The 25391-nt window shown below is 36.0% G+C and overlaps 2 protein-coding genes, 2 long non-coding RNA genes and 4 other non-coding genes across 10 annotated transcripts; 2 read left to right on the top strand and 6 right to left on the bottom strand.

Moving 5' to 3' along the window:
* Positions 1 to 4389: 4389 nt before the first annotated feature.
* On the bottom strand, positions 4390 to 4471 carry LOC126609455 (small nucleolar RNA R160). Its single transcript, XR_007618169.1, has one exon. It is a non-coding gene; the product is annotated as a small nucleolar RNA R160 (small nucleolar RNA).
* Positions 4472 to 4571: 100 nt separating this feature from the next.
* LOC126609458 (small nucleolar RNA R160) lies at positions 4572 to 4653 on the bottom strand. The gene has a single exon (XR_007618172.1). It is a non-coding gene; the product is annotated as a small nucleolar RNA R160 (small nucleolar RNA).
* Positions 4654 to 10338: 5685 nt separating this feature from the next.
* On the top strand, positions 10339 to 10967 carry LOC126607793 (uncharacterized). The gene is made up of 2 exons (XM_050275515.1): positions 10339 to 10396; positions 10531 to 10967. The coding sequence occupies exons 1-2, from the start codon at positions 10339 to 10341 to the stop codon at positions 10965 to 10967; spliced, it is 495 nt and encodes a 164-aa protein (XP_050131472.1).
* A 1830-nt stretch (positions 10968 to 12797) lies between these two features.
* On the bottom strand, positions 12798 to 14133 carry LOC126606230 (uncharacterized). Its single transcript, XR_007617159.1, has 2 exons — positions 13903 to 14133; positions 12798 to 13794 (listed from the first exon to the last, which is right to left on the bottom strand). It is a non-coding gene; the product is annotated as an uncharacterized LOC126606230 (long non-coding RNA).
* Positions 13366 to 13447, bottom strand: LOC126609456 (small nucleolar RNA R160). The gene has a single exon (XR_007618170.1). It is a non-coding gene; the product is annotated as a small nucleolar RNA R160 (small nucleolar RNA).
* LOC126609457 (small nucleolar RNA R160) lies at positions 13548 to 13629 on the bottom strand. Its single transcript, XR_007618171.1, has one exon. It is a non-coding gene; the product is annotated as a small nucleolar RNA R160 (small nucleolar RNA).
* A 749-nt stretch (positions 14134 to 14882) lies between the features above and the next one.
* LOC126609043 (uncharacterized) lies at positions 14883 to 15426 on the top strand. The gene is made up of 2 exons (XR_007618082.1): positions 14883 to 15051; positions 15152 to 15426. It is a non-coding gene; the product is annotated as an uncharacterized LOC126609043 (long non-coding RNA).
* Positions 15427 to 15514: 88 nt separating this feature from the next.
* LOC126609042 (WPP domain-interacting tail-anchored protein 2) lies at positions 15515 to 19488 on the bottom strand. Of its 3 annotated transcripts, none has more exons than XM_050277063.1 (5): positions 19090 to 19488; positions 17976 to 18553; positions 16737 to 17872; positions 16346 to 16541; positions 15515 to 16010 (listed from the first exon to the last, which is right to left on the bottom strand). In XM_050277063.1, the coding sequence occupies exons 2-5, from the start codon at positions 18508 to 18510 to the stop codon at positions 16003 to 16005; spliced, it is 1875 nt and encodes a 624-aa protein (XP_050133020.1). In that variant the 5' UTR covers positions 18511 to 18553; positions 19090 to 19488; the 3' UTR covers positions 15515 to 16002. The 3 variants fall into 3 exon arrangements, with proteins under 3 accessions (XP_050133020.1, XP_050133019.1, XP_050133018.1); XM_050277062.1 differs by having other exon boundaries at positions 16350 to 16541; positions 17976 to 18584; positions 19090 to 19482; XM_050277061.1 differs by having other exon boundaries at positions 16350 to 16541; positions 19090 to 19479.
* Positions 19489 to 25391: the final 5903 nt, after the last annotated feature.

A 25391-nucleotide genomic window follows, 5' to 3' on the forward strand; every position in this document is an offset into this window, starting at 1 on the left:
TGATTTCATCTCATTTACAATAAAACCATGAGATTTGGGCTGGGTTTGAAGGGTATTTATTAGAAATTAGAAGGGTAATTTTTTCCACAAGGTTTAGGACGGATTACCCTTTGATTTCACCTTATTTACAAGAAACCCATCAGATTTGGATTGGGTTGGAAGGGCAATTTTGTCCTCTCGATTTTGAGCGAATTCGGGGGTTGCCGTGTAGGTTTTCATTTGTTGTCCTTCAATGAGGGTTTCGGGGGGATGGAGGCTTTGACAGAGAGAGAGAGAGAGAGAGAGAAATAGACAGACAGACAGAGATCGGGATAGATGGCGATGGAAAAAGAGCGAGGGGGAGGGGTATGGGTGATGGATTTCAGAAGTGGGAGAGTGGGGATGGTCAGAGAAAACCATACAGGTCGTCCGGATTTGCCGCTGCATGCCTGGATTTCCAAAGATAAGTTGCTGTTTTTTACTGTCAGCTTAGATTGTCATCGTTTCTGCCTTTTTGTTGTGGATTATTTTCGTTTTTTTTGGTGTGTTAGGTCAGGTTTTAGGGGATTCATCAGAGATATTAATTTCCCTTATTTGTTTTGTTTTCTCTCATTTTGGACATTCATCTCTCTTTCTGTCTGTTTGTTCTTTGTTTTAAGGTTGGTTGCTTTTTTTTTTTGGGTTTTTTTGTGTGGCTTTTTATTTATTTTTCCAGGTTATAGATCTGATGGTTTTTTGTATACCAATCTTGGTTTTGTTTTTCCTGTAAAATTTTTTTTATCTGATTGTGGGTTTGTGGGTTTTAATTTCTTTCGTTTGTTTCAGGTTGCAAAGCAGGAGGTTCTGACCTGAGGGTTCAATTCAAGGTACTGTTATTATTATTTTTAGTTCTTATAGTTTAATGTTTCGAACTGATGTGATGATTTGGTTGTGAAATGTGGGATTTCTGTTTGGCTTCTGTTGCCTATGTGATGTTCTCTGTTTTTATTGCTGGGTAGAGATTCCATATATTCTAGGTCTCTAGAAAACACCTCTTTAGTTCTACGAGAGGAACTAAATAACACATTTTTCCTAATATAAGCATGCAAGAAGCAAAACAAGCTAAGAGTCATTTATACAATATAAACACACGAACTCTGTTCGAATTCTTACTCTTATTCTCGCTATTTTTTGGCTGTTTAGTTTGGACTCCCATCGCAGTGTCATCATTTTGGTATGCATATGTGGTTCTTGGTTTGAAGAACAAAAGTTACCTTTGTTTTGAAATTGCAATTTAGTTGTTGTCTGTGTCTGTGTGAGTGTTTTGTGAATTTGTTTTTAGGACTAAAGTTATATTGGTTTTGAAATGGTCTTTGAAGATGATTGTGTTATTATATAAACTGCATATAATTTGGATATGATGAGAAAACTAATTAAACTGAATCTTGGTAATGATTTAGTTCTTGAGAAGTTGTCAAAAAACAAGGTTTAAATAGGAAGAACATCATCCTTACCAGATAAGTCATTCATAGCATTTTGAGCATCTTGAAAAAGTAAATGAGGGTATGATGCGATTCAATATAGTTACAAATCGACCGACTGTTAAAAGGCAGAGGCGAAGCTCTAAACTATTGACTCTTTAAAAGAAAATTAAAAATTTAATGTCATTATATCAAGCCGTTACCTAAGTTCTCTCATCCTAATCCCTTGCATCAGTTACCAGTTCATCATAAGCTACCATTCAGACTCACAATAGAGTATTAATAAAAATAAATTAACCATGCATTCCGAATGATAACAGAAGTAAAAACTTAGTATCTAATTTAGTGTTCTGTAATTTGAGAACTAGGGTTTGTTGTTTTAGAATCTTTAGGGGTATTTGTATTTACTCAGAGTTCTCATTTTTTATTTTGCTGGAACAAATTGCTTTATTTTAAGGTTAATTAGTTACTTTTAGTTTTTTTATGAGCTTTGAATTATTGGAGCTCTGGACTGCAAATTGTTTATGGTAGCTATTTTGAATGAAGCATAAAGGTGTGGCCTTTTAGGTGATAGTGGTTAATTAGTTACTTTCAGCTTTTTTATGAGCTTTGAGTTATTGGACCTTTGGACTGCAAATTGTTTATGGTGGCTATTTTGAATGAAGCATAAAGGTGTGGCCTTTTAGGTGATGGTTGTTTTAGTATAACTATAAGCAGCATAACTATATTACTTACTACTAACTGAGAGAGGGCACCTGCAATTCAAGCCCTTAACGTGTTCTTTATTTTTTTAATTGAAAATCATGTTTTCGTACCCTATGTTTCCACCTTTAATTAAGGAAGTGATGAGATGTTGGATTGTCTATTGATGTGTTATCTGATTCAGTGTTTGGGTGATGCCTAAATCTGTTGTGGCTCTTGCTGATTGTTCACATGTTCTCGAGCATAAATCAATAAATCTTAGAAAGAAAGAAAAACATTTTCTTTGGTACCTGTACACAATTGAACTTTTTTTTTCATAACTTTTTCAGGTGGTTCTTTTCTGTGATTTCAGAAATTGAGGATCCATTTGAAAGACAGTAGTACCGATAGACACTTGGACACCTATATATATGTAAGTTATTGTAAATATGTTAGTCATTGTAAATGTGATTGTGAATAGATTTTCATATGTATGTAAATATGTTAGTCATTGCAGTTTTTGGTCTTTTTTACTGAAATTGTTTTGGTCCCTGCCACTAAACTCTGTTTTCTGCTATTAATTGCTGCTGAAATGTGACTTTTGCTATTAATTTTTTTCCCTTCATATTTATGCTGCTTTTGGATTCCATTCGAATTAAATATTGTAGTTAATCTTCATATGAATTCTCTCTGCAACAATAATTAGGGATTTCAGTTTAAATTATTACTGATTTGTTCTTGATCTGGCATTGAATCTTTCTTAATTTGGACTGCAGGTGGTTCTGACGCGGAGGAGAATCCGTAAGAGGTAATGATCTTGCTGCACTTAAGTACAACTGTTCTTCAACTCATATAAACTTTCTGGTAGGGTTCAAACTGTTAAGAGTTTTATGATTTTGTAAAAGCCTTTTAGTAGCAGAAGCTTGGTCTTTTGTAGTTGCGTTATTACACTATACAACTTGAGTTAGTGTGGGTTTCTTGCTAACTGATATCACTTAGGAATTCTAAAAGCAGTTGCATTTTACAATATACAACTTCAATTAGTATATGTTTCTTAATTAGTGGCATGTGAATTCTTAATTTAATTTCGGAAGGAGATACGTTTAAAGTTGGTGCTATGAGATGAAGTTAGCATTTTGTTTTTTATTATATACTGGTGGTGAACATTTTTAGCATATTGGTTGAGAAAGATTTTTCATTTTCTATAAAATAAATCTTCATTCTCACCATGTTGTTGATGTTTTTTGTAATTTGAGTTTATAGTGCTTCTAAATGCTGTTTTAATTTTAGGAATTTGAATAATTGTTTTAATTTCGGTTAATGCAGGATTTGAAATTTGTGATGATCATTTTTGTATTTCTATAAATTTTGAGACAAAAAAGCATGTGAAAAAGCACATTAGTCTCTTGGTATAAATCACATTAGTGTTATTATGGCTAGGATAAAAAACCATGTGATAAAATTGTGGCTTTTCAATTATTTTATCATGCATCTATAAACCAAAGGTCCGATTAACGCAAAAGAGAAATAGAATTGCCAGAAACACAACGACATAGTCGGGTCTAAATCTTTTAGACATAGTTAGGTTGATTTATGAAAAGTTTAGGACAAAGATAAGTCTTCGTTCTTCAAAGATCAGAAAGGTGACAATGTAGTAAGGGTGTCAGAGTTTCCCAGGATGAAGCAAAAAGAGGAATACATTCAGCATTTACACACTAAGTTAGGCCAAGAGTGAAAACCAACCAGCAAAGATTATGGTAATTCACTAATTTAGACATTAACCAGCTTTGAGAGTGATACTCACCCATTGTCGGTTTTCTTTGCGAGCATATTTCCTACCCAAAATTTCCCAAACTGTTCTCAAACCATTGCATCGGCATATCTTTCCAACTTCTAATAGTCTTTGGTGCTAGAACATCTTCTAACTTCATTCTAAAAAAATAGATTTATAAGTAAAGACATCTAAAAATAGAAAAAACAAGAATGCGTTACTCATGTAAAACATGCTTTCTCTGACTTGCTACATTTATGAATGCAATTGTACTGCTGTAGCATTTTTCAGTTAATTTTTCTATGAATATTATTCATGGTCTGAAAACCCGCAGCAAAGCGCGGGCATTCCTGCTAGTATTTACTAAATGTCCATATCTCAAAAACAACCAATTCAATCAGAAGGATCACGTTTATAGGGAATTGTTGGGTTCCAGAAAACAGGATCGCAAGTAACACTAGTAAATTCATCGAAAACTCGACATAACATAGCAACATGAGCAATCAGAGAACTTTGAAGACCAATATGGTATGAGGTTGTTCCACATCAAATTCAGCAATATAAATCTCCTCATTTTGCTTCATAAAATCCATATACATATAATATCAAATGCAACAGTAAAAACACAAGAATTAAACCATAAATTCAGATAAAATCTCAAACTTTAAAAGATATGGCAAAGCAATCAGAGAACTTTGAAGGCATGATGTGAAATTCCACATCAAATTCAGATTAAAACAAATCTGATTTCATCATTTTGCTTTGCCATTTTCTTCAGATCTGGTACTTGTATTTTCTGGCAAATCAGAGTTACGCAAGAGAAATCACTCGGATTCACTGCACAACCCAAAGGTTGAATCTTGCACCGAACCCCTTGCTCGAAATTTCCCTGCTACCATGTTTCCAAGCAGCAAGGGGCTATCTGGTGCATTACAAGATTAAAACTTGATAATTTCAAAATCCCAGTAAAATCTACACAATAATTACAGATATCAAAATTGAAGAAAAGGGATACGCAACGGCGAAGTACCTGACGTGGGAAATCTATCAGTTGTACTTGCGGGAGCTTAATGCAGCCGGAAGAGAGATTTTTACCTGCAAAATAAAAAGGCAACACAAAATACTCCATTCACTAGACTATCAGTGGTTAAGAAAACTCACAAGAAGCAGTGACCAAGAAAACGACCATCAAATATGGCTGCCTACATCTTTCTCCATTTCATTCAAATTATGCTGTGAATTTTGGGATGATGTGATGATCGATTTCAAGGCTTTTGTTTTAATTTATACTATAGGACTGTTGGCATTTCTAGTAGCTAGTTTAGGCTTTTAGTGGTGAGAAAATCTAATTTTTCTAAAAAGTATCAAGTGATATAAGTCATTTCCAACCCCAGAGTTACCGATAAGAAAAGTAAACTGGATATTAGGAAAATTGAAGGCTTGGGGATGACAATCCTTAGTTTTCATGTTTAGTATCCTCAACAAAGAAATGATGAATCTAACAGGGAAACATGAAAAAAAGCTGAAAGGAAATGATTATATTGCAAGCAAAATCGGGTTATTAGAGTATTAGGGAAAATTTGATATTTTTATATATTTTTATTTTTGTTTTCCTTTTGGGTTATGATTGTTTTCTATTTAAACCAACTCATGTAATTGTATTTAGAATTACTAATAAAATTTTAGAGAACCCAAATAGCTCCATAATTTTATATCTACATTTTTCACTATGCTAAGTGAGTTTGTATTTTTCACAAAATCATCACCAACTGCAAAAAATAAAAACTCAACATTATTGGTTCGCTGTGATTATTATGATACACAGCCATCTAAAGAAACAATCAAACAATAAAATTCCAAAACTCAACTAATTGAATCACATTATTATGCGTGTATGAAAGACCTTTTTTAATCGGCACTACACGCCTTTTAAGTGTTTAAAAATAAAGAAAATAATATTTAATAAACAAATTATTGAATCACATTATTGTGCGTGTGCAAAATACCTTTTTTTATCACTGGCGGTACACACCGTGTAACATCCCACATCGCCCAGGGGTGAGGATCATGTAAGCCTTATATGTTGAAATAAGGCCGTTGAATGATAAAGTGGTTGAAATAATTTTGTATTATTATTCAAAAATAATATTGTAATTTTAATCATGATATTATCTCTTAGTAATATATTAAATTATTTGAACCTAATATTACTCTAAATCCGGCACGGCATCAGATAATGAAGCATGCATGATGAGATATTATCTATTTAAAATATGGTGATAATCAAAAATGAATTTGAAGTTCAAGATGCATGCGGCAGTTTTGGTAAAAGATGATGAGAGCCTAGGAAAGCTAGGTTTTTGGTGATGATGTGGTGATGTGATAAGCCTAGGATTTGATGGTGATGGAGTTATGATAAGAAGCCTAGATAGGCTAGGTCTTTGGTCATGATCGGATAAACCTAGATGAGTTTTTATTTGAAAAGTCAGCCACACGGATCATATTTCATTCTGCAAGTTAGAGTTGCAGTTGGACTCCACAATTATCTAGCTGTGTCAAGCAAATATCAACCCTATAAATACAAGGCGCTGTGCAACGTAAAAGGGACCTCCAACCCAACACACAAATTGCCCTACGCAAACCTTCGCTCTACGCGAAACCTCTCAAACATCTTGAGATTTTTATTTTATTTTTCGCCAATACATCTTTAGTTTGGATAAACAACACTGTGAAGGCAATCAGCGAACATCTTCAGTTTGGATAAACAGCACTGTTGCCGTAGAAGTAGCCGACCACGGAGCACCTTCAGTTTAGATAAACATTGCGTCGATGTCGACTGGTTATCTATCCAAGTCTCGGTCGAGAAGGATTTTCGAATCCTTATTGGCAGAGGTCATCTCATTAGCCTTCTCGGCGAAATGAGGTGTTACAAGTTACTACATTTGGCACATTGAAAGCCAAATTTGATATTGAACTTCACAGAACTAGTAGCCTTGTCTTTAGGCTCTAGAACCTGAAGGCCGAGACGTGTTCCTTCCTTGGCCGTAGTTGCAAGATCAAGAAGTCAGCAGCGCACCCAACACAACATGAACAAATTTTACTCCTCGGCTGAGCTCGGCTGACGAGTTTGCACGTCCCGCATACAATCGAATGACGTAGTTAGCTTATTAGTTACTCGGCCTGCATGCCACGTAGGCTTGGTAGATTTTAGGGTCAACATATGTATATTCTTATATCTATCTAGCACGAGGCCTTTTGGAAGGTCACTGACTTCGGGTTCCATCGGAACTCCGAAGTTAAGTGAGTTCGCGCGAGAGTATGCACATGATGGGTGACCCACTGGGAAGTTCTGCTTGAATGAGTTCCCAAAAACAAAACCGTGAGGGCGTGGTCGAGGCCCAAAGTGGACAATATCGTGCTATGGTGGAGTTGAGCCTAGGATATGGTAGGGGCTCGGGCCGGGATGTGACATGCCTTTTAAGATATTTTGAACGTGTTTAAAAAAAAAATAAACAATTGATTGAATCACATTATTGTTAGCCTATTATGAGGATAAGTTCACCCTCTCCCCCTTAGTGTAGATAATATCATTTGTTAAAACAAAAACAAAAAATAATCATTTGACAACTAATTAAATCACATTATTATGCGCGTGCAAAAAATTATTTTTTTATAATCAGTACTACGCGCCTCTTCATATGTTTTGCACGTGTTTAAAAATAGAGAAAATAATATTTAATAAACAACTGATTGAATCACTTTATTGCTAACCCATAGTGAGGTTTTAATTATAAAAATAAAAAATAAAAAAAAACATTGTACAAAAAAATTAAGTATTAAAAAAATATTGTTTATATGATGAAAATATCCCTACATTATTTTGAGTTTCTTTGGAACTTTTTAATTTAGAGGGCATTTTTGTCCCATTACTTTTTGGTGAAGTCGTGACCCCCAAAAGGGGGCTGCAGGCTTTATATTTCTTTTTATTTATAAAAAATATCAAAATAATTTAGACAACTAAAGGTCCATTGCCTAATTAAAATTGTGACGCACTCTCTTGCATCCAAATTCAAATTTTATAAATCATCGCTTAAAAGAGTCTCATATTAGTAAAATGAGAAACTTTGCAAGCGCTTATAAGAGGTTGAGCTACTTCCCATATTAGGGTGTTGCCAATTAGTTTTATGGTGGAACCTCAACTTTCTTCATGATATCAGAGCATGTTGACCCACATGTGAAGCCCAATGGTTTACACATGCTCCATGCCACCCCGTTCGTGTTGTCCACGTATTAAGCTTGAACATTCGCCACACATGAGGGGGCATGTAAGAATGTGAGGTATAAGAGTCCCACATTGGTGAAAGGAGAAACCTTACAAGGGCTTATAAGAGGTTGGATTACTCCTCATATTATCAATTAGTTTTATAGTGGAACCTTAACTTTATTTACGCCTTCCCCAGTTTAACTAAAATATGGATCAATAAACCATATTATAATTATTACAGCGTTTCAATTATTATTTCTTAAAGAAAGATTGCAACTTTTGTCAATCCACTATAGAGGCTTAAATTTTGAAGTTGCAAAACTAGCTATTTTAGCCTTTAGCTACATAGATGGACAAAAGTACTTGTAAATATATAATGTATAGCTAAGATATACATTAACCATCCACACATTTGCATTCCCCATCGACACATTTGATAGTTCCCAAAGCACATTTAACCCCTTTGCAGTCGGTCAAAACGGAACATTGATCGTTTTGAATTTGCAGGCCAGACTGAGAGAACTCAGGGAGAAAGCACAAGCATTTCCCGTTATGACACGTAGCCCTTCCCTTTGGACAGTCTTCTGCAGTATCTCTACAGTCGGTGAGACTCCGGCAGTCGGCGGCGACGTCGTGAATAGCATTTGCGACTTCGCATGTGCAGACGTGATTAACACAAAGAACAAAGTCTGAGGCGCATGGATACGTCTTGCAGTCGGCGTTCGAATTGCATCGTTGAACAGCCTTAGCTGCTTCTGCTCCTGCAGCCACGCCTGCAGATTTTAAATAATTAAATCCACTGGAGACGGCCTTCATATGTATTTAAATTTACAAACAATCGACTTCGACGATAATCATATATTATGGGAAGAGAGTTTGACTAATTGGGAGAAAAGAACTCACAAATGACCAAGAAGACGACCCGACTAATCATACTCGTCTTAAACGCAGCCTTCTCCATGTTTTTCTTGTTGCGTCACGCTGTGGGGATGTTTTTCTTTCAGTAAAGTGAGTCCGTAATCTATATTTATAAGGGCTCTCATGCACATTTCTGATAGTTTCACACATTATGTCAAAAAGCCAAAGAAATCTGAATATATCTAGTAAATCATGTAATTGATTCCATAGGATTTTATAGTGTGTTTCCTGATGTGGAAATAAAATATCATATTTAGGAAACAAAATCACAATTTAAGATTGATATCTGATATTTAATTTCCTTGTTTGGTATGGAAAATATGGAAAAGAATAAATGAAATTTGGGAGTATGTAAATACAGTGTGAACCACTTATTTGGTACACTTCATAATATTTTCAAAATGTAATACAACAATGTCAATAATTGTCAGTAAGACCTTCAACATGACCCTTCTACATATCTTTTCTAACCACATGTTCATGGACTAGCTACTTGAGACAAGGGTGTTTTTTTTTCCAATCTCTACATTTTGAAAATTGACACACTCCACTATTAACGTAGTATAATTTGTAACTAAGTCAAATTTTATTTTTGTAACAACACGTCTTTCAAGTAATCACGTCTTCATAGTAATAATACTAATAGTCGCAACATTATTACTACATAGAGGTTTTGCTCTATATATGCCTAAATTTTAGGCTCTAATTTAATAAATGTCGATTTTTACAAAAAAAAATTCAAACATAGTCAAAACCACACACGTAAATAGAGTCAAATACTCTCAAAATTAAAAACAACATAAACCTAAAATCCAAACCGTACGAGTCATTCAAGTAGATTTTTGGGATGCGAGTCATGTGATGGTTCTTTGGGTCAAGTAGCTGTGAAATCTCGTTGTGTTTGCCTGAATGGATTCTTGGACACAATATGTTTGTGTTTAGGTAGAATTTAAAGTCGAAATCTATTACTCCAACACTTTCACATTCTTTTCCATGTTAGATCTAACATTTAGTTGTTGACAATATCAACCACGAAAAAAATCAGGATTTCATTCCCAAATCTGCAAAATATCAGGTTAATTTCCTTATCGTCAACTCTAAAGTTGGAAATTAATTATGTCACTTGATACTTCTAGATTTCTTCAGCACTTTTATTACCAGACATGTCAACACTACCATAGTATAAATATGGTTCAAAGATAGGGTTCAGCACTTCATTACTACATATATAATCAAAGGTGTCACAAAATAATTATATATAAAAAATGCGAAAGGCTACGTCTAAGATAGCTATGATCGCCGTCTTCTTGGTCATTGCATTTTGTGAGCTTTTCCTCCTAGCTACTAATAGTAGTTAATTTCTCTACCTGCAGTGCAAATGAATGCTGTACGTAGAAGTGTGTATTACATAGTTAAAGTTCTCTAAACGGAGCACCTGTGTATGCGTTATTTTGCAGGTGTCCCATTATTCTCAGAAGCCGTGATCGTTGTTCGTCATTGTTCTACCGACGCTGACTGCACTTCGTTTCAATGTTCTGTCGACGTCTCAGCTACTTGTGTCAACAACTACTGCAATTGCCAACAAGCGTCAAATATTAATACACGTGACTCTGGCCTGCCAAATCAATATGGTCTCCAATCTCAATGTTTCAATCAGACGGACTGCGCCAAGATCGGTATTATATGTCCGACGATTGGAAAGCTCGACTGTGTTGACGGGCAATGCAAATGCATCGACGAGAAGGCAGTCGCACGCCAGAGAGTAGATTCTGGTCGGCTGCAGCCAAATCGAATTGGCCAATGTTTCAGTGAGACCGACTGCAATGGGATTACATGTTCTCCAGGAACTCCAACATGTCTTGATGGGCACTGCCTATGCGTAGACTCAGCTTGATCAAGCCTATAAGCTACATAGTTACTCCTAGTTAGGTGCAACTTAACGAGTAATATTACTACAAGATATAATAAAATCTCGTCGATTAATAATTTAATGCTTGGTGCTAATTGAATGGTTTATACTGGCTAGCTAGCTAAATCATATCGTCCACTCAAACCGAGGTTTTTCTCTTCTCTATATGAGCTGCCGGCACCAAACTAAGATTCGAATAATATGTTTTATTGATCAATATCTTAAAAATAAAGAAAACTAATGAAAATAACTTGAAAGCTTTGAGTTTTAACAATAAGAACAAAATAAATGGTAAAATGAATAGTACCAGGATTAACGTTTTAGTGTAAAAATGTGATTTTTCATTACAATGAACAGTACCAGGAATTTTTCGTTATAGTTCCCTAAAAATAATTGTAGATTTATACACAAATGTAGAGTACGTAAGACTGGTAATTTGTAATGTTAGAAGTACCGAAAACTATTAGCTATTTGTTGAAGATGAAAGTTTGTTTAGAGTTTAGTGAAGTGGAAATCAAACTTGATATTTAGGAAAAAGTAATTGGGAGTGATGTATATAATCGCTAATTTCTTATTGTTTGATACCACCAATAAGGAAAAAAAAAAGAAATTGGAAATATTTTAGACTAAGATTAGATATAATTATTTCTGAAAACAGAGCTGCTCACTAATCCTTGGATGAGAAGAGTTCATGTACATATAAGACGGCCGGATTGATAGCATCATCTACTGAATGATGAATGATGGCGGTGCACCGCCATATCCTTCTTCATATGTAACTGTTGGGAGGGCAAGCAGCCGGACATGTTTTTCGACGAAATTAGGGATACGTATATACAAAAACTATATTTACACTTGCATATTAATCTCTTTCAACGTTGGTTGAAAGTTGCGAGTCATCTACTTTCTTCTTGTCATGAGAGCCCTCGACTCGATGCTGTCTCTGGACTTGATTATGTTAAAAGTTTGCCTTGCAGTCCAAGGATCCTCCCGCGACGTATGATCTGGTACAACAGGACCTGGTTGATCATCTGTTTTAGAGAGGTAGGTACTAGGTGATTCGGCATGTAGGTATGAAACAAAGTTTTGATAACTCGCTACCCTTTTTCTTCCTATTTACAATTCTTCGTGCCTTTCGACCTAATCTCAAATTGAACACAATGTCCAAAGGTTTTGTCGAATGATGGCTTTGATCTTGCACCTATGTTAATTTGGAGCATTGGTGGGGGAAGAAACAATTTTCTTTGGACGGGCTCACATCTATCTCCATTGGATATTCATATGCGTGATGAAACTTGGTTTGCGGAGTATAAACAACGGCATTCCCCAAAGAAACAGAAACAGCAAAGGGTGTGGCAAAAATGGTCTAAACCAACAACGGCACTAAACCAGGGCTTCGGACATTGTAGGCCAAGTTTGGATTCCGCTGTGATGCAGTCGAATCAGTTGCAATTGGCTCTACGTTTCACTCCGCTGTAATGCAGTCGAATCAGTGGCAATTGGCACTACATCTGATTCCGCAGTACTGCAGATGAATCAGTGGCAATTGGCGCTACATCTGATTCCGCAGTACTGCAGATGAATCAGTGGCAATTGGCGCTACATCTGATTCCGCAGTACTGCGGATGAATCAGTGGCAATTGGCTCTACATCTGATTCCGCTGTAATGCAGTCGAATCAGTGGCAATTGGCCACAACATCTGATTCCGCTGTTATGCAGTCGAATCAGTGGCAGTTGGCTCTACATCTAGTTGGCACCCGAATTCATCAAGAAAGAATTTATCTCCATTGGCATCAAAAGTAAAACTTCCAGGATTTCATAACATTTAACAACAGATTGATATTCCAAAATTCATGTACAAAGATGTTCAGCCTTATGAAATCGTATCTACTAAAACCTTACATAAAGGATTAACAACTTTAGCCAGCTTGGAACCGGAATCCTTTTTCTTTGCAATCCGTTGGCAAATTGTTCGCTTACTTTGCTCAAGCTTGTAATGTTGTTTTGATGCATATTGCTCGACATAATGCCAACATGTTGAATCCCTAGCTTTGCTTCAGCTGTCATACAAAAAAATACAAGAGACGTTTGCAATGAAAAAACAAAGAGATACCTTCAGTATCGCACCATGCTCGACAGTCTGCAATACAAATGCATAACAGACTGCAAATTTTGGTGCTCACATTCGCGCTTCAACTCGTCTCATCAGCCACCAAAATAAAAATTAAACAGTAGAAATAAGCCAAGATTAAACAGCTTCAACTAATTCATACAAATTCAATCAGAAGGGTCACGTTTATAGGGAATTGTTGGGCTCCAGAAAACAGGATCACAAGTAACACTAGTAAATTCATCGAAAACTCGACATAACATAGCAACATGAGCAATCAGAGAACTTTGAAGACCAATATGGTATGAGGTTGTTCCACATCAAATTCAGCAATATAAATCTCCTCATTTTGCTTCATAAAATCCATATACATATAATATCAAATGCAACAGTAAAAACACAAGAATTAAACCATAAATTCAGATAAAATCTCAAACTTTAAAAGATATGGCAAAGCAATCAGAGAACTTTGAAGGCATGATTTGAAATTCCACATCAAATTCAGATTAAAATAAATCTGATTTCATCATTTTGCTTTGCCATTTTCTTCAGATCTGGTACTTGTATTTTCTGGCAAATCAGAGTTACGCAAGAGAAATCACTCGGATTCACTGCACAACCGATGCCAAAGGTTGAATCTTGCACCGAACCCTTTGCTCGAAATTTCCCTGCTACCATGTTTCCAAGCAGCAAGGGGCTATCTGGTGCATTACAAGATTAAAACTTGATAATTTCAAAATCCCAGTAAAATCCACACAATAATTACAGAAATCAAAATTGAAGAAAAGGGATACGCAACGGCGCAGTACCTGAATTGGGAAATTCATCAGTTGTACTTGCGGGAGCTTAATGCAGCCGGAAGAGAGACTTTTATAGGGGTTTTAGGGGTTAGGGTTTCTACTCGGCATGAGAAACGACTTGTCGTACGCCACTCCTGGCTTTTCCATTTTTCTTTTTTTTCTTTTTGTTTTTACCCCAAAAATAAAAGGGTGTGGAAGTCATTAGAATTGACAATATCAGACACAAACACATGATTAATATCGTTCAACTGATATTGCTTGATGTGTCTTATAACTTAGTTAGTTAAGATCTTTCATTTTTGTACTCGAGATCCGAGCTCGATTTTCTTCTTCACCAATATCGCTTGTATCAACCAAGAAAAAAAATTGTTGTAAATAAGTAACTATAAACATGAACCACTTTCACCCCATCGTTATCTTGTATAATGTGAAAATTTTGACAACATCACGTGACAACATGACCGTTTAAATGAGTTTTCTTTCCCCTTTACAACTTATTCAACAACTAAAGCGGGTGTAGTCAAATTAAGATTTTAAAGGATTTTAAAAGTGATGGATTTTATAGGATTTAAGAGAATTAAAGACTTCTACAAAATTCATATGGATTTTAAAGAATTTGAATAGATTGTGGTGGAAGGATTTGAAATCCTATTGGGGTGAGGTTAGATTCTTTTTAGTCTTGGTTATATATAATTTCTGCTGTCAAATCCCACAAAATCCACAACTTATTGAAATCCTCCAAAATCTTAATTTTTTTAATACACTTAGATTTGGATGGATTTTAAAATCTTTTAATTGACTACACTAGGATTTTAATCCGAGTTTGACTACACCCCCTAAAATTGCAAGTGTGGAAATTGGTAATGTCATCAATATTTTTCACTAATATCTTGCCATAATTGAAGAATGAATCATTCTCTCGTGATGTAATTTATTATAGAGGATTTTTTTGAAATCTAAAAATTGAATTGACATTCCGTTTCGTTTTATTTCGTCTCCTATAAAATGAAAGGAAAAATGAACTACTTTGCATACTGAACCAAACCTGCAAGTCTACAAGTCCCCAACCACAGGTCCACAACACTATCAAGAACAATATGGAGAGGAAACCATCTTTCAAGTTTGCTTCTTTGGTCCTTCTTTTGGCTATAATTGCTTGTTAGTCCCTCTCTCTCTCTCTCTCTCTTTCTCTCTCTCTCTCTCTCTCTCTCTCTCTCTCTGTGACACATTGGTATAAACTAGTTTGTAATTTGCACAGGCATGGCAATGTGGAACATGCCGGGAGCTGAAGCAAGGGGAAAACTCCGGTGTCCTGGGATGATAGACTGCAGCAGTGTGTGCGAAGGATTTCCCTGGCGCTGCGTTAATGGCGAATGCATATGTGATGGTGGCAACCTTCCTCCCCAACTCCAAGTTGAAGCTAATTTTCAACCAGACCAGTTGCCATGAAATGTGTACAAGGGGATAAGTTTATAGTACTATATATGTAACTGTCTGAGTTGAGTAATAAAAGTAACTAATACCTTTATTTCATTGGCATTATTGCTTTGTTTCTAATCTTAGTGATCATAAGCAGATTAAAGGTCACTTAATCTGATTACCAAGTAGCAACCACTCGAAATTCACGTTACGCCAAAGGCAACTAATCCTTTTCAATCATCTGTTCAAATGCCATCTAGGGGACTTAAATCATCCGTTGAATCATTACAATTCGCCAACCTATATGTACACTAAACGAATTTTCAAACAATACAATACTTCCTGCTGAAACAACATTTTATTCTGCAGAACCTAACAAGACATCCAGCACAATGTAGAGCGCTTCAGAAAAAAATTTCAAGGAACAATGCGTCACAAATATGAGAGGTTCGTGGTGAAGTTAAAGTCGTGAGAAAGCCTATTCGTCACAAATCTTCAACGGGGAAAGGTTCCTGGTTAAGCAAATATATGACTGATACGACAACAATTACTATGAGAATGTGCTTCAGGCTTAGGCGCTTGGCCTGTACCACTTCGACAGTGTCAAGTTCTGAATCCGAGCCAGCGGGACTATATACAGAACTGGAAGCCCCTGCATCATTATCACAGACAGGTGCCTCTGCTGACGGTTCATCCACCTGATTCAGGGAATATTGCAGAGTTTGTGAGAAGAATGGTCCAGAATCAGAAAATAAATCATGAAAAAAAACAGAAAAGGTCAATCTCAAACACTGTCTTCGAGTTCATTATGTAGTTCTACGATTTTGAAAGGAAAACAAAGAATTTAAAAATCCGTTGCAGCCGCTGCAACTTAAAACTATATTGTAAACACCTTAGTAATTTACAGTTATACAAGTGGGAGGCACTAGGCATTCCTGGTTATGCATGAAGACTGAAGACCCTTCTTTAATTTTCTCTTTTAATTTCCCTTACAAGTCCATTTATTGTAATAGGAACTGATCGAAAAGAATACCTGCCTGGAAACTTTTATCTAAAGAATCTGTCACATCTTCCACGGATGTTTTTATAGAAGTAGCATTTGGAGAAGCACACTTGAAAGGTGGAAGCTCTTTGTTGTCAATGTCTTCGTTGTTGCACTCAGTTACATCTTTTTTGGTGTTCCATAATTTCTCTACCAGAAGTTTTTTCTCCATTGTTAAGACATGCATCTGCACAGAAGAAACTATAGTTAATAAAATTATTATGAATATGCTTATAGTTTTTCTTTACTCGGACACCTTGAGTGTGCTTTTTCGATGGCAATTCAGTGACTTCTATTTTCCTGTACATATATTTGAAGCAACAGATTTCTCATTCGAAACGAGGACTTGAGCGCAAGAGAGAATTGGTTATACAAGACATACCTGCTTTTGGATGCGCTCCCTTTCTACAGCCAGTTGCATTGCCATATCCATAATGAGCTTGATTCTGGAATTGAGTTCTTCCGCGCTTGCAAGTTTTGCATTGTTAGCTTGATCCAAAGACAATTCCAAGAATTCCACTCTATCCCTTAAAACAGTTATTTCCACATTTAGTTCTGCATTAGTTTCAGACAACGTTATACATTGCTCCTCAGTACTTTCTGTCTTAATCTCAGCTTTGGAAACCTTCGATTTTAGATCTTCAATCAAAGTTTCCATATCCCAAATTGCAGCATATAACATATTTTGCTGCTCTTGACTTGCTTCGGAGGATGCTTTCGCATTCTGTAATTGTATCTCTACTTCCCTCAGCTGCTTCTCGAGACTTCCAACCTTTTTTTCTGAGCCAGTAGCACTTCCCTTGAGAAAATTCAGCTCTTCGGTGAGTTCCACATTTGTTCCTGTTACTTCCGCAACCTTAAGTTCTGCACTCTCGGCCTTAACTTCTGCTACAAAGATATTTTCTTTCAAAGACGCAACTAAACTTTCCATTTCCCCAAGTTTCTCTTCACTCGATTCATTCGTGGCATTGGCATTCTTCAGCTGGAGCTGTGACTCTTTCAGCTGTTTCTCAAGGAGCATCACCTTTTCTCTCAAAGCAGTCATTTCAACATCTTTCTTAATGTTCTCTTTCATTATCTTCTCGAGCTTATGCAAAGCATTATCTTTTGCTCTAATCTCTTCTAAACTAGCTTGAAGATTGAATTTTAACTCGCTTTCTCGCTGAATTGAACCATTCAGATTAAAATGAACAAGCTGCAGTCGACCCAATAACTCCTTTGAAATCCCCTGGAGAACCTCAGCAGCATTTTCTGCCTCTAAAAACCTTCTCCAAACAACTTCTGCTGCTTCTTCCATGCGAAATACTACCTCTTCCATATGATGCATCTTCAATTTAAGTTCTTCTCCATTCTGTCTTGATTCGGCTAATTTCTTCTCAAGATATAGCTCCCTCGAAAGCGACTTCTCCAGCATCCATAGATTATGTCTTTGTTGTCTAGGCATCCTTAAATTTGACATTGCATTTTTATTCGACAGTTGAGAATTTTCTGACAAATCCATGGCAATGTCAGTTTTCCCTGTCGACATGTGTGCCTCAAGTAAATAATAACCAAGTAAAAAGGCATCTTTGCTATCTGAATTTAAAGAATCTCTCAAACTAGACAGAAACTTTGAACTTACAATTTTCATGTGCGAAAGCTAGAACGGTTCTCTGAAACCTTGCAGACCGCATCTTGACCTCAGAAATCTGTTGCCGAGATTGCTTTAGTGATTCTTCAGAATCATTTAGCTTTCCTTTCATTATAGAGTACAGTTCTCCCAAGTGTCTACACGAAGATATTTTTTGACGCGCATCAACAATTTCCACTCGGAGATTATCCATGTAATTGTCCAGCTCTCGTACCTCAGAATCCAAAATGCTAGACAGGAGATTGAACACCAATACTTTCTCAACAAAGTCTGCCAGAATATAGTTATTCGTGGTGGCCATTGCCTCAAGATCATTTTGCTGAGCCAAAAGGTACATCAGAGGTACATGGAGATTTGCTAACTTCTCAGAAGAATATGCCAAGTCCAAGTCCACCTTTGTCAAAACTTTCATGGAACTCTCTAACTCTTGCACGCCAGATTCGTTAGATGGCACCCGTTCATGTATGTGGTTTATCTCAAGCTCCGGACTGCCAACATTGATATCACAAACAGCGTGGTCTTCCATACCAAATGCTCAATTCCTGCTTTCGCAACCTGATCTCTTCTATCTGAATCTCGAAAAAGTTTCAAAAGAGAGGGCTGAGCAAGGCAGGCTTAATTTAGAGCAAGAAATGACACGAATGAGCCCCAAAATATAGTCATTGGTACATACATAACCAATATCCATAATATCGCCACCAGATTAGACTAATCGAGATTAAGTAACAACTAACAAGCGAACGTTGTGAAACTTTACAAAGTCAATCTCTATCAACGTGAACATCGTAAATTATAATAGTTTAGAATATCGCCAAGCCAACAAAATATACGACAACATAACGAAGAACACCCAAATTTGCGACATTACAGCTCTGCATAAAAGTTTTGAAGCTAAAGACTTTCACTAAATACTATAAAGTTTTCTGACCAAAGAAAATTACCATAAAGTTCCAATGGTTAAGCAAATTAAATAAACAAAGCTGCAGAATTGAGGCATTAAAAATGCATGCAAAAATTCAAATATGTAGAGAAAGCAATACAAAATTACATACAACAAAAGCAAACTGTCTGGGAAATTTGAACCTCTGGGTCCTCAGAAAAATACCTGGAAGTGGGAGGAAAGCTTTTCTGGGTCTTCTCAGAGCTCAGCAGGGAACTAAACTGTAGGGTTTAACCACCTGCCGTTACCGTTAAACCAAGGTGGACGTTTTGGAGTTTGCTGGGTGTGGTGGTTTCGGAGGCTGTGGGATCTGTGAAGATGATGACAGGTGAGAGCCGCGGACACCAATTGGTCAAAGCAAAACGAAAGTATACAGACGCGGTACTTAGAATGTTGTGTGTTCTGCGGTGCACGTTGGCACCTGCCCCACGTAGGCAGCAGCTCCTCCGCTCCAATAATTTAGTTATAAACAACAACATCATTAAAACGTACGCAGTACTCGTAACGTCGGGTCCACCTTTGATGATTCTTGTGGCTCACTCGTGGAGGAGAAGTTCTTGTGCCCTCCTGCTCTATACAGTAACATATACAATCAAACAAGAGCAGCCTAAGGTCGGTTAAATCAAATGCAGGTGAGCTCATTGTTTTGTGTTGTGGTTGCGGACGTGACCTGCCAACCTGGTCTAAATAGTCGGACATAAGAATTTCTCCTAATCATTCATGTTTTTTTTTTTCATATTTTGTTTTGGGAAGGAGCTGATAAGACATTTCATATTTTGTTTTGGGAAGGAGCTGATAAGACATATTACTGAAGAGCCAAAGTTATTAAATTTTGGTTTTAATATTTTGAGGCAATAATTGCATTGAGGATTTGCATTGTTTGGGCCTTTGTGGCATGTGATATGGTATTGATTGCAGGCGATTGGGATTTCAATAGTTTACTTTGAGTTAAGGACTTTATCAATGGAGTCAATCATGTCTTTCAATAAATGATGATTCATCATTATTACATGGATCATAACACAGTCTGGTACACCAAGTGTCAAAATACAAGCGGTTGAATTTTTTATTTATACATTCAACTACTTGTATCATGATAATTAGTGTATCAACCGTGTTTTCGGACGCTGAAATTTCTCAGATCATGAATGCCATAAATTTAATATATTACTTTTTCGCAAAGGGACTTATATATTTCTTAACATTTTAAATTTAGATATGATAAAAATAAAATAGAAAAATAAAAAAGTTTTCAGAGCTGGCAAATCTTCATAGGACCAACTACCCATTTTGGAATTTTGGGTTGGGCTCTATCTATTGAATGCTTACTTGGTTGGGCTCTAAACTAATTCGGCCCATATGTTTTTTATGTGGTTGAACTTGGACGTAAACACATTTTTATGGACCAAGTTGGAAGTGATTTGAATCAATCAAATCTTTGACCTAAAATGGAATATCAATGCTTTCTCCATATGCCAATTTGAGAAGAAATTCTTAAAGTCCGGACCAGCGTAACACATAGCTAGTAAGTTTGCTTGACTGTGGTCACAGGTAAGGTGAAATTCTCCATATCTCCTCCGGTTCCGGAAAAGATGGATAACCGTGACTTGCCACCAATTGTTCATTTTTTAGAAAAAGTAAAAAAACACCTGACTTTTGTTTATTTAATGTGTCTTCGGCCAGACGATCACGAAAGCCAATTGTTGGACAGTAAGAATTTCTCCAATTTGAGGCAACAATCTGATGCAGCACCAAGTTTGCAGCCCATCCAAAACACAATAAATGGCATCCAAGTTTGTACAAGCAAAGCAAAGAGACGCAAAGCACGTTAGGTTGTCTGAATTTCTCGGTCGCCATTTGTTAATTGTCACTTCCTTAACATTGCGATCACTATTTAGGTTTGGACCACCACCCAACCTTTTTCAAAATATCTACCTAATTAGAACACATGTCGTTTTATTTTTATGTCGTATTTGAACCCCCAAACAAATAGTCATTGCTAGGGGCTTTATATGATCCATAGTTGGAACATGCTTTGCTTTTTGGACTTGTGTTGTGGTCCACGATTTTAGTGTTGGGCCTGTCTTCTGAGAGCAATATGACTTGTTCCAAAACAAAAGGACCACAAATTGGAAATTTGGAATTAGGGTGAAATTTACAATTTAAATGTGGTTTTGTGCTGTAAATGAAAATAACTTAAAAGGTCAGGAAAATGTAACAGCGATTGATATGTTGATTTATAAACAATGGGGATAGGACCAGGGATTTTGAGTTCACCATTATAAAGCCGTTTCCATGTTTATTAAGTTAAGCCGTATTTGCTAATAAAAAAGTTAAGTCGTATTCAACTACCAACCTATTTCAAGAGTTCGTTTTACATAAATATGATCAACCATATGATGTGTGGTTTTGATCAAATTATTCCAATTGGCAACCTAGTTAGGATGAAACTTTGGATCCAAATTAAGAGTCAATAGCATGCAAGAAAATTTCAAAGGACAAAAAAAAAAAAAAACACCGTAGGATGTTTGCATATCATTCTTTTCATCGACACTAAAAATCCTAGCCATTTCATACACTTTCACCATCACCGAAAGACTCACCCCAATGGTGAAGTTTAATATCATAATTGCTTTAAGGGTTTTCTCTCTTCAATTTATTTTCACTCATGTTGTGTATTCTCATTTTAATCTCTTTGAACATGATGTGTAACTGAATTCATATCCAAGGATTTCGATGTAGCCTTGCAAATTTGATCCATGTTTTTAAGTTAAAGTATTCGATTCATCAATTTGCTTCTTGTTTCATTCACTGATTGTATTGTTTTATTTGTTTATTTTCTTAATGTTTGATCACCATTAGGGTTGCCTACAAATTATTTGATTAAGGCTATACTTCACATCATGCCTAATAGTCATGTGAATGAATGAGGCAAATGATGTCTCTATCATATTTTGTGTGAGAATAGCCTCCTAAAGCATCGTTTGATATAGATGATTTGATTGAAATTGATAAATCACTATTTTCAAGATATGTTAAAATAAGAAATGAAATTTTTTTTTTTTACAACTTGAAGTAGGAGAGAGATTACTCAAGAATAAAATTTATCCACTACGATCCTCTCCAAAACTAAAAAAATAAAAGAAAGACGTTTCTTCATGTCTAATCTTCTTATCATTCCTTCGAATTGAAATTCACTCTCCTCTATTCCAATTCAATCGTATATACCGAACAAGGCCTATAGACTGATACATATCCATATCAGACCCACTTAAGTCTAGATTACAAGACATTCCATATCTCAAATACCTACGTTAATTTCGAAGCGGCAAGCAGAGGATATCATATAAGTAGGGAAACAACGTGCTCAAACAACTCTTATCCGTTGCCCTACAAAGAGAGACACTCTCTTCGCAATCCAAAAGCCTCCAAATGATTTTCCATCTTTTCTTAGCCACGTATCATCAAGTGAGGAAAAAATAATACAAAATGATTGAAACAATCTCCCACTGTGTCTGCATCAGCGGAAGCCACGTGTCAATAAATTAGGGTTTGATTTAACTACTAGCTAGCTCGCTGTAGCCTGTAGCTTTCCAAGCATTTGCATATATACGTTCATCTGCTTTTGCGATGTTTAGGTTAAATTAGGGTTTTGGGATTAGATAAAGACATTATCTTTACCAAACAAGAAACCTTGTTTGTGATCTTGTACTTCGAACAAATAGTTGTAATGAGATTGCAAATTTTGTTTAAAGTGGTGGACACGTAGTAAGTGTAAGGGCTGGTTTGGTATTGCTGTGCTTTGAAAAAAAACTGCTGTGAGAATAAGCGGCTATGAAATAAATCAGCAGAGTGTTTGGTAAACTTTTTTGTAAAAGTGCTTTTGGGAAAAAAAGCAGTCTAATAGTAGATCTTTTCATTAAAGAAGCACTGTACCTCCGTGTGCTTTGAAAAAAAGCCAGTTTTCCAAAGCTACAAATAGCAGCTTCAGCTTTTTCCTTTGATTTCAGCTTATTCTCACAGCAGCTTCCAAAATAAGCCATTTTTTTTCAGTTTACCAAACACCTAAAACCCTCACAGCTTTTTTTCATGGGTGCTTTTTTTTTAAGCACCTCACTCCCAAACTAGGTCTAAGTACTAAGAAAAACCATTGACAGAATTTTCTTGTTTGGAATAGATAGAAACAGTAGCTGCTATGGGAAAATAATCAACCATATATTATCCAAAATAAACAATGAACAATGTGGAGGCAAAAGGTTTGAGCATTAGATTTCACTCGTGGTACAATCTGAGTAAGGTTTGAACATAACACTTTAATTTGTCTATGATAATTATAGAGTTAAAGTACGAATAATTACTCAGTCTTTTATGATGATTTTAAATTAGTTTCAATCTTTTAAAACATTTTATATAAGTATCTAACGTTTTGAAAATTAAACATTTGTTAGGTCACTGACATTAAATAAGGACTTTACCAACATCAAGTGATGACGTTACTAGTATTAAATGATAAGATAGACAAATAATAAAGTTGGTTTTCACTAATTGTCATCTTTGGAGCTCTATCACCCAAATTGACCCCTTTTAGCCAAATTAAACAGTAAATTTGATTAGCTAAAATGCGTTAATTTGGAGATACAAAGCTTCATAGATAACTTAAGAATTAAAACACGTTTTAAATTTTGTCTATGTCATTATTTAAAGCTAGTGAACCTAACCGACATCCACTTTTATTTAAAAAAAAAAAATTAGATAGTTATTTGGAATGTTTTAATAGGTTATGACAAATTTGTAAATTAACCCTTAAAAGTTGGGTAGTTATTGGAACTTAACCCATAATTATAAGATAAAATGCTAGGATCAACTCAAATAGGTAGTGATTTCATATATATGGATATGAGTAAGGAGAAACTCTAGTGATATAGTTGGACCATCACCGCTGCATGATTTTATCAAACCAAGCATGTTTTAATTAGTAAGTATATACATTTATTAACATTATTTGAGACGTCCATAAAATATCAATTATGACATGTTACTCAAAGCAATGTGACCGCTACATACTCGATCAAAAGTATTCCGACGAAACATTGTGACACAGTAGATGGTTGTACAAAACCTTACTGGGAAGAAAAAGATCATGGAGGATATGGAACGTGCTTTCTAGACATTCTACAGTACCAAATCCCAACTTATTTTGAGCACAGTTTATATGCACATATATGATCAGTACTGCTACTACAGCTAGAAATCGTGATCAGAATGGACATTCTACCTTCCATGATCTGATTTTTCACCCGTTTATCTCTACCTACAATATGTTTAAAGAGTCCTATTAGCATTACCCTACGAGTCTCTGGTCTCTCCCCATTACATATGCATGGAGAGACAAAGAACAGGCGGTGAGGTACTCTTTTATCGCAATGCTACCACACAAGGGTCCCATTATTTCTCTTACATTTTACAACTTTTGAAGGAGATGAGGGAGTTAAAAATTTTAAAATCCAGGGAAAAAGGAACAGGAAAGACCCCCACATTTTCAAGAAGCATCTTGTACTCAGAAAGCTAGAAAAATAAAAAGGTGGATCTTATGGAATTAGGGTTTCAGAAAAAGCGAGCCAAAAGAGGCTATAAAAGTTTGGAAAACAATCATTCAATTGCGACCAGCACCTTATCATGATTATATGTAATGATGTTTGCATGAAATTCATCACAATTTTTTCTGGAGGAGATCATAATATTATCTGGTGTGTCCATTGTAGACCCAGCCCAGCTGACATTCTTCCTCTCCTCTACTCCCCAAGATCTTATTTCGCATCCTAAATATTAATTAATTAAGTTAAACTTAATTAGATGTACGTTCCTAGGAATATGACCGAGTCAAACAAAATGCGCTGTGCAATTTTACGCTACATATTCCATCATGTACGTACTTCCTTAATCAATTACTTAGTACCTTGAGGGAGCGTTTGTTGCACCGGACTATCTCGGACTGGACTAGCTTCAAGGACTAAGCTGGACTGGTTTAGACTAGATTAAGTTAGACTAATTTAATGAAGCGCTTGGTGCAGTGTTTGACTAAGAAGTTGGATAATAACAAATTCTTATATTATATTATTTAATATATAAATTATTAATATTTTATTATGATCTAGGTGACCGGAGATGACGAGGAGTCTATCGGGAGTGGTTGTTGAGCATGACGATGACGAGAGAGGATAGTCTTAGCTAGTCCCATGGTTATTGGGGGGTCTCGCTAAGACCTCTTAGTGAAGGATTTTGTCCATGCTAGTCCCCTTTAGTCTCATTAATGTTAGTCCCAGTATGGAACAAACACAGTATTGGACTAACAGCTAGTCCAGTCCAGTCCAGTTCAGTCACACTTAGTGAGGGCAAACAAACGCCTCGAGAGTCACATTAAGTAATTTTCTATCAAAGCATCTAGAAGCATATAAATATATATAGGC

The sequence above is a fragment of the Malus sylvestris genome, chromosome 16, assembly GCF_916048215.2.
Source record: "Malus sylvestris chromosome 16, drMalSylv7.2, whole genome shotgun sequence".
Taxonomy (NCBI): Eukaryota; Viridiplantae; Streptophyta; class Magnoliopsida; order Rosales; family Rosaceae; genus Malus; species Malus sylvestris.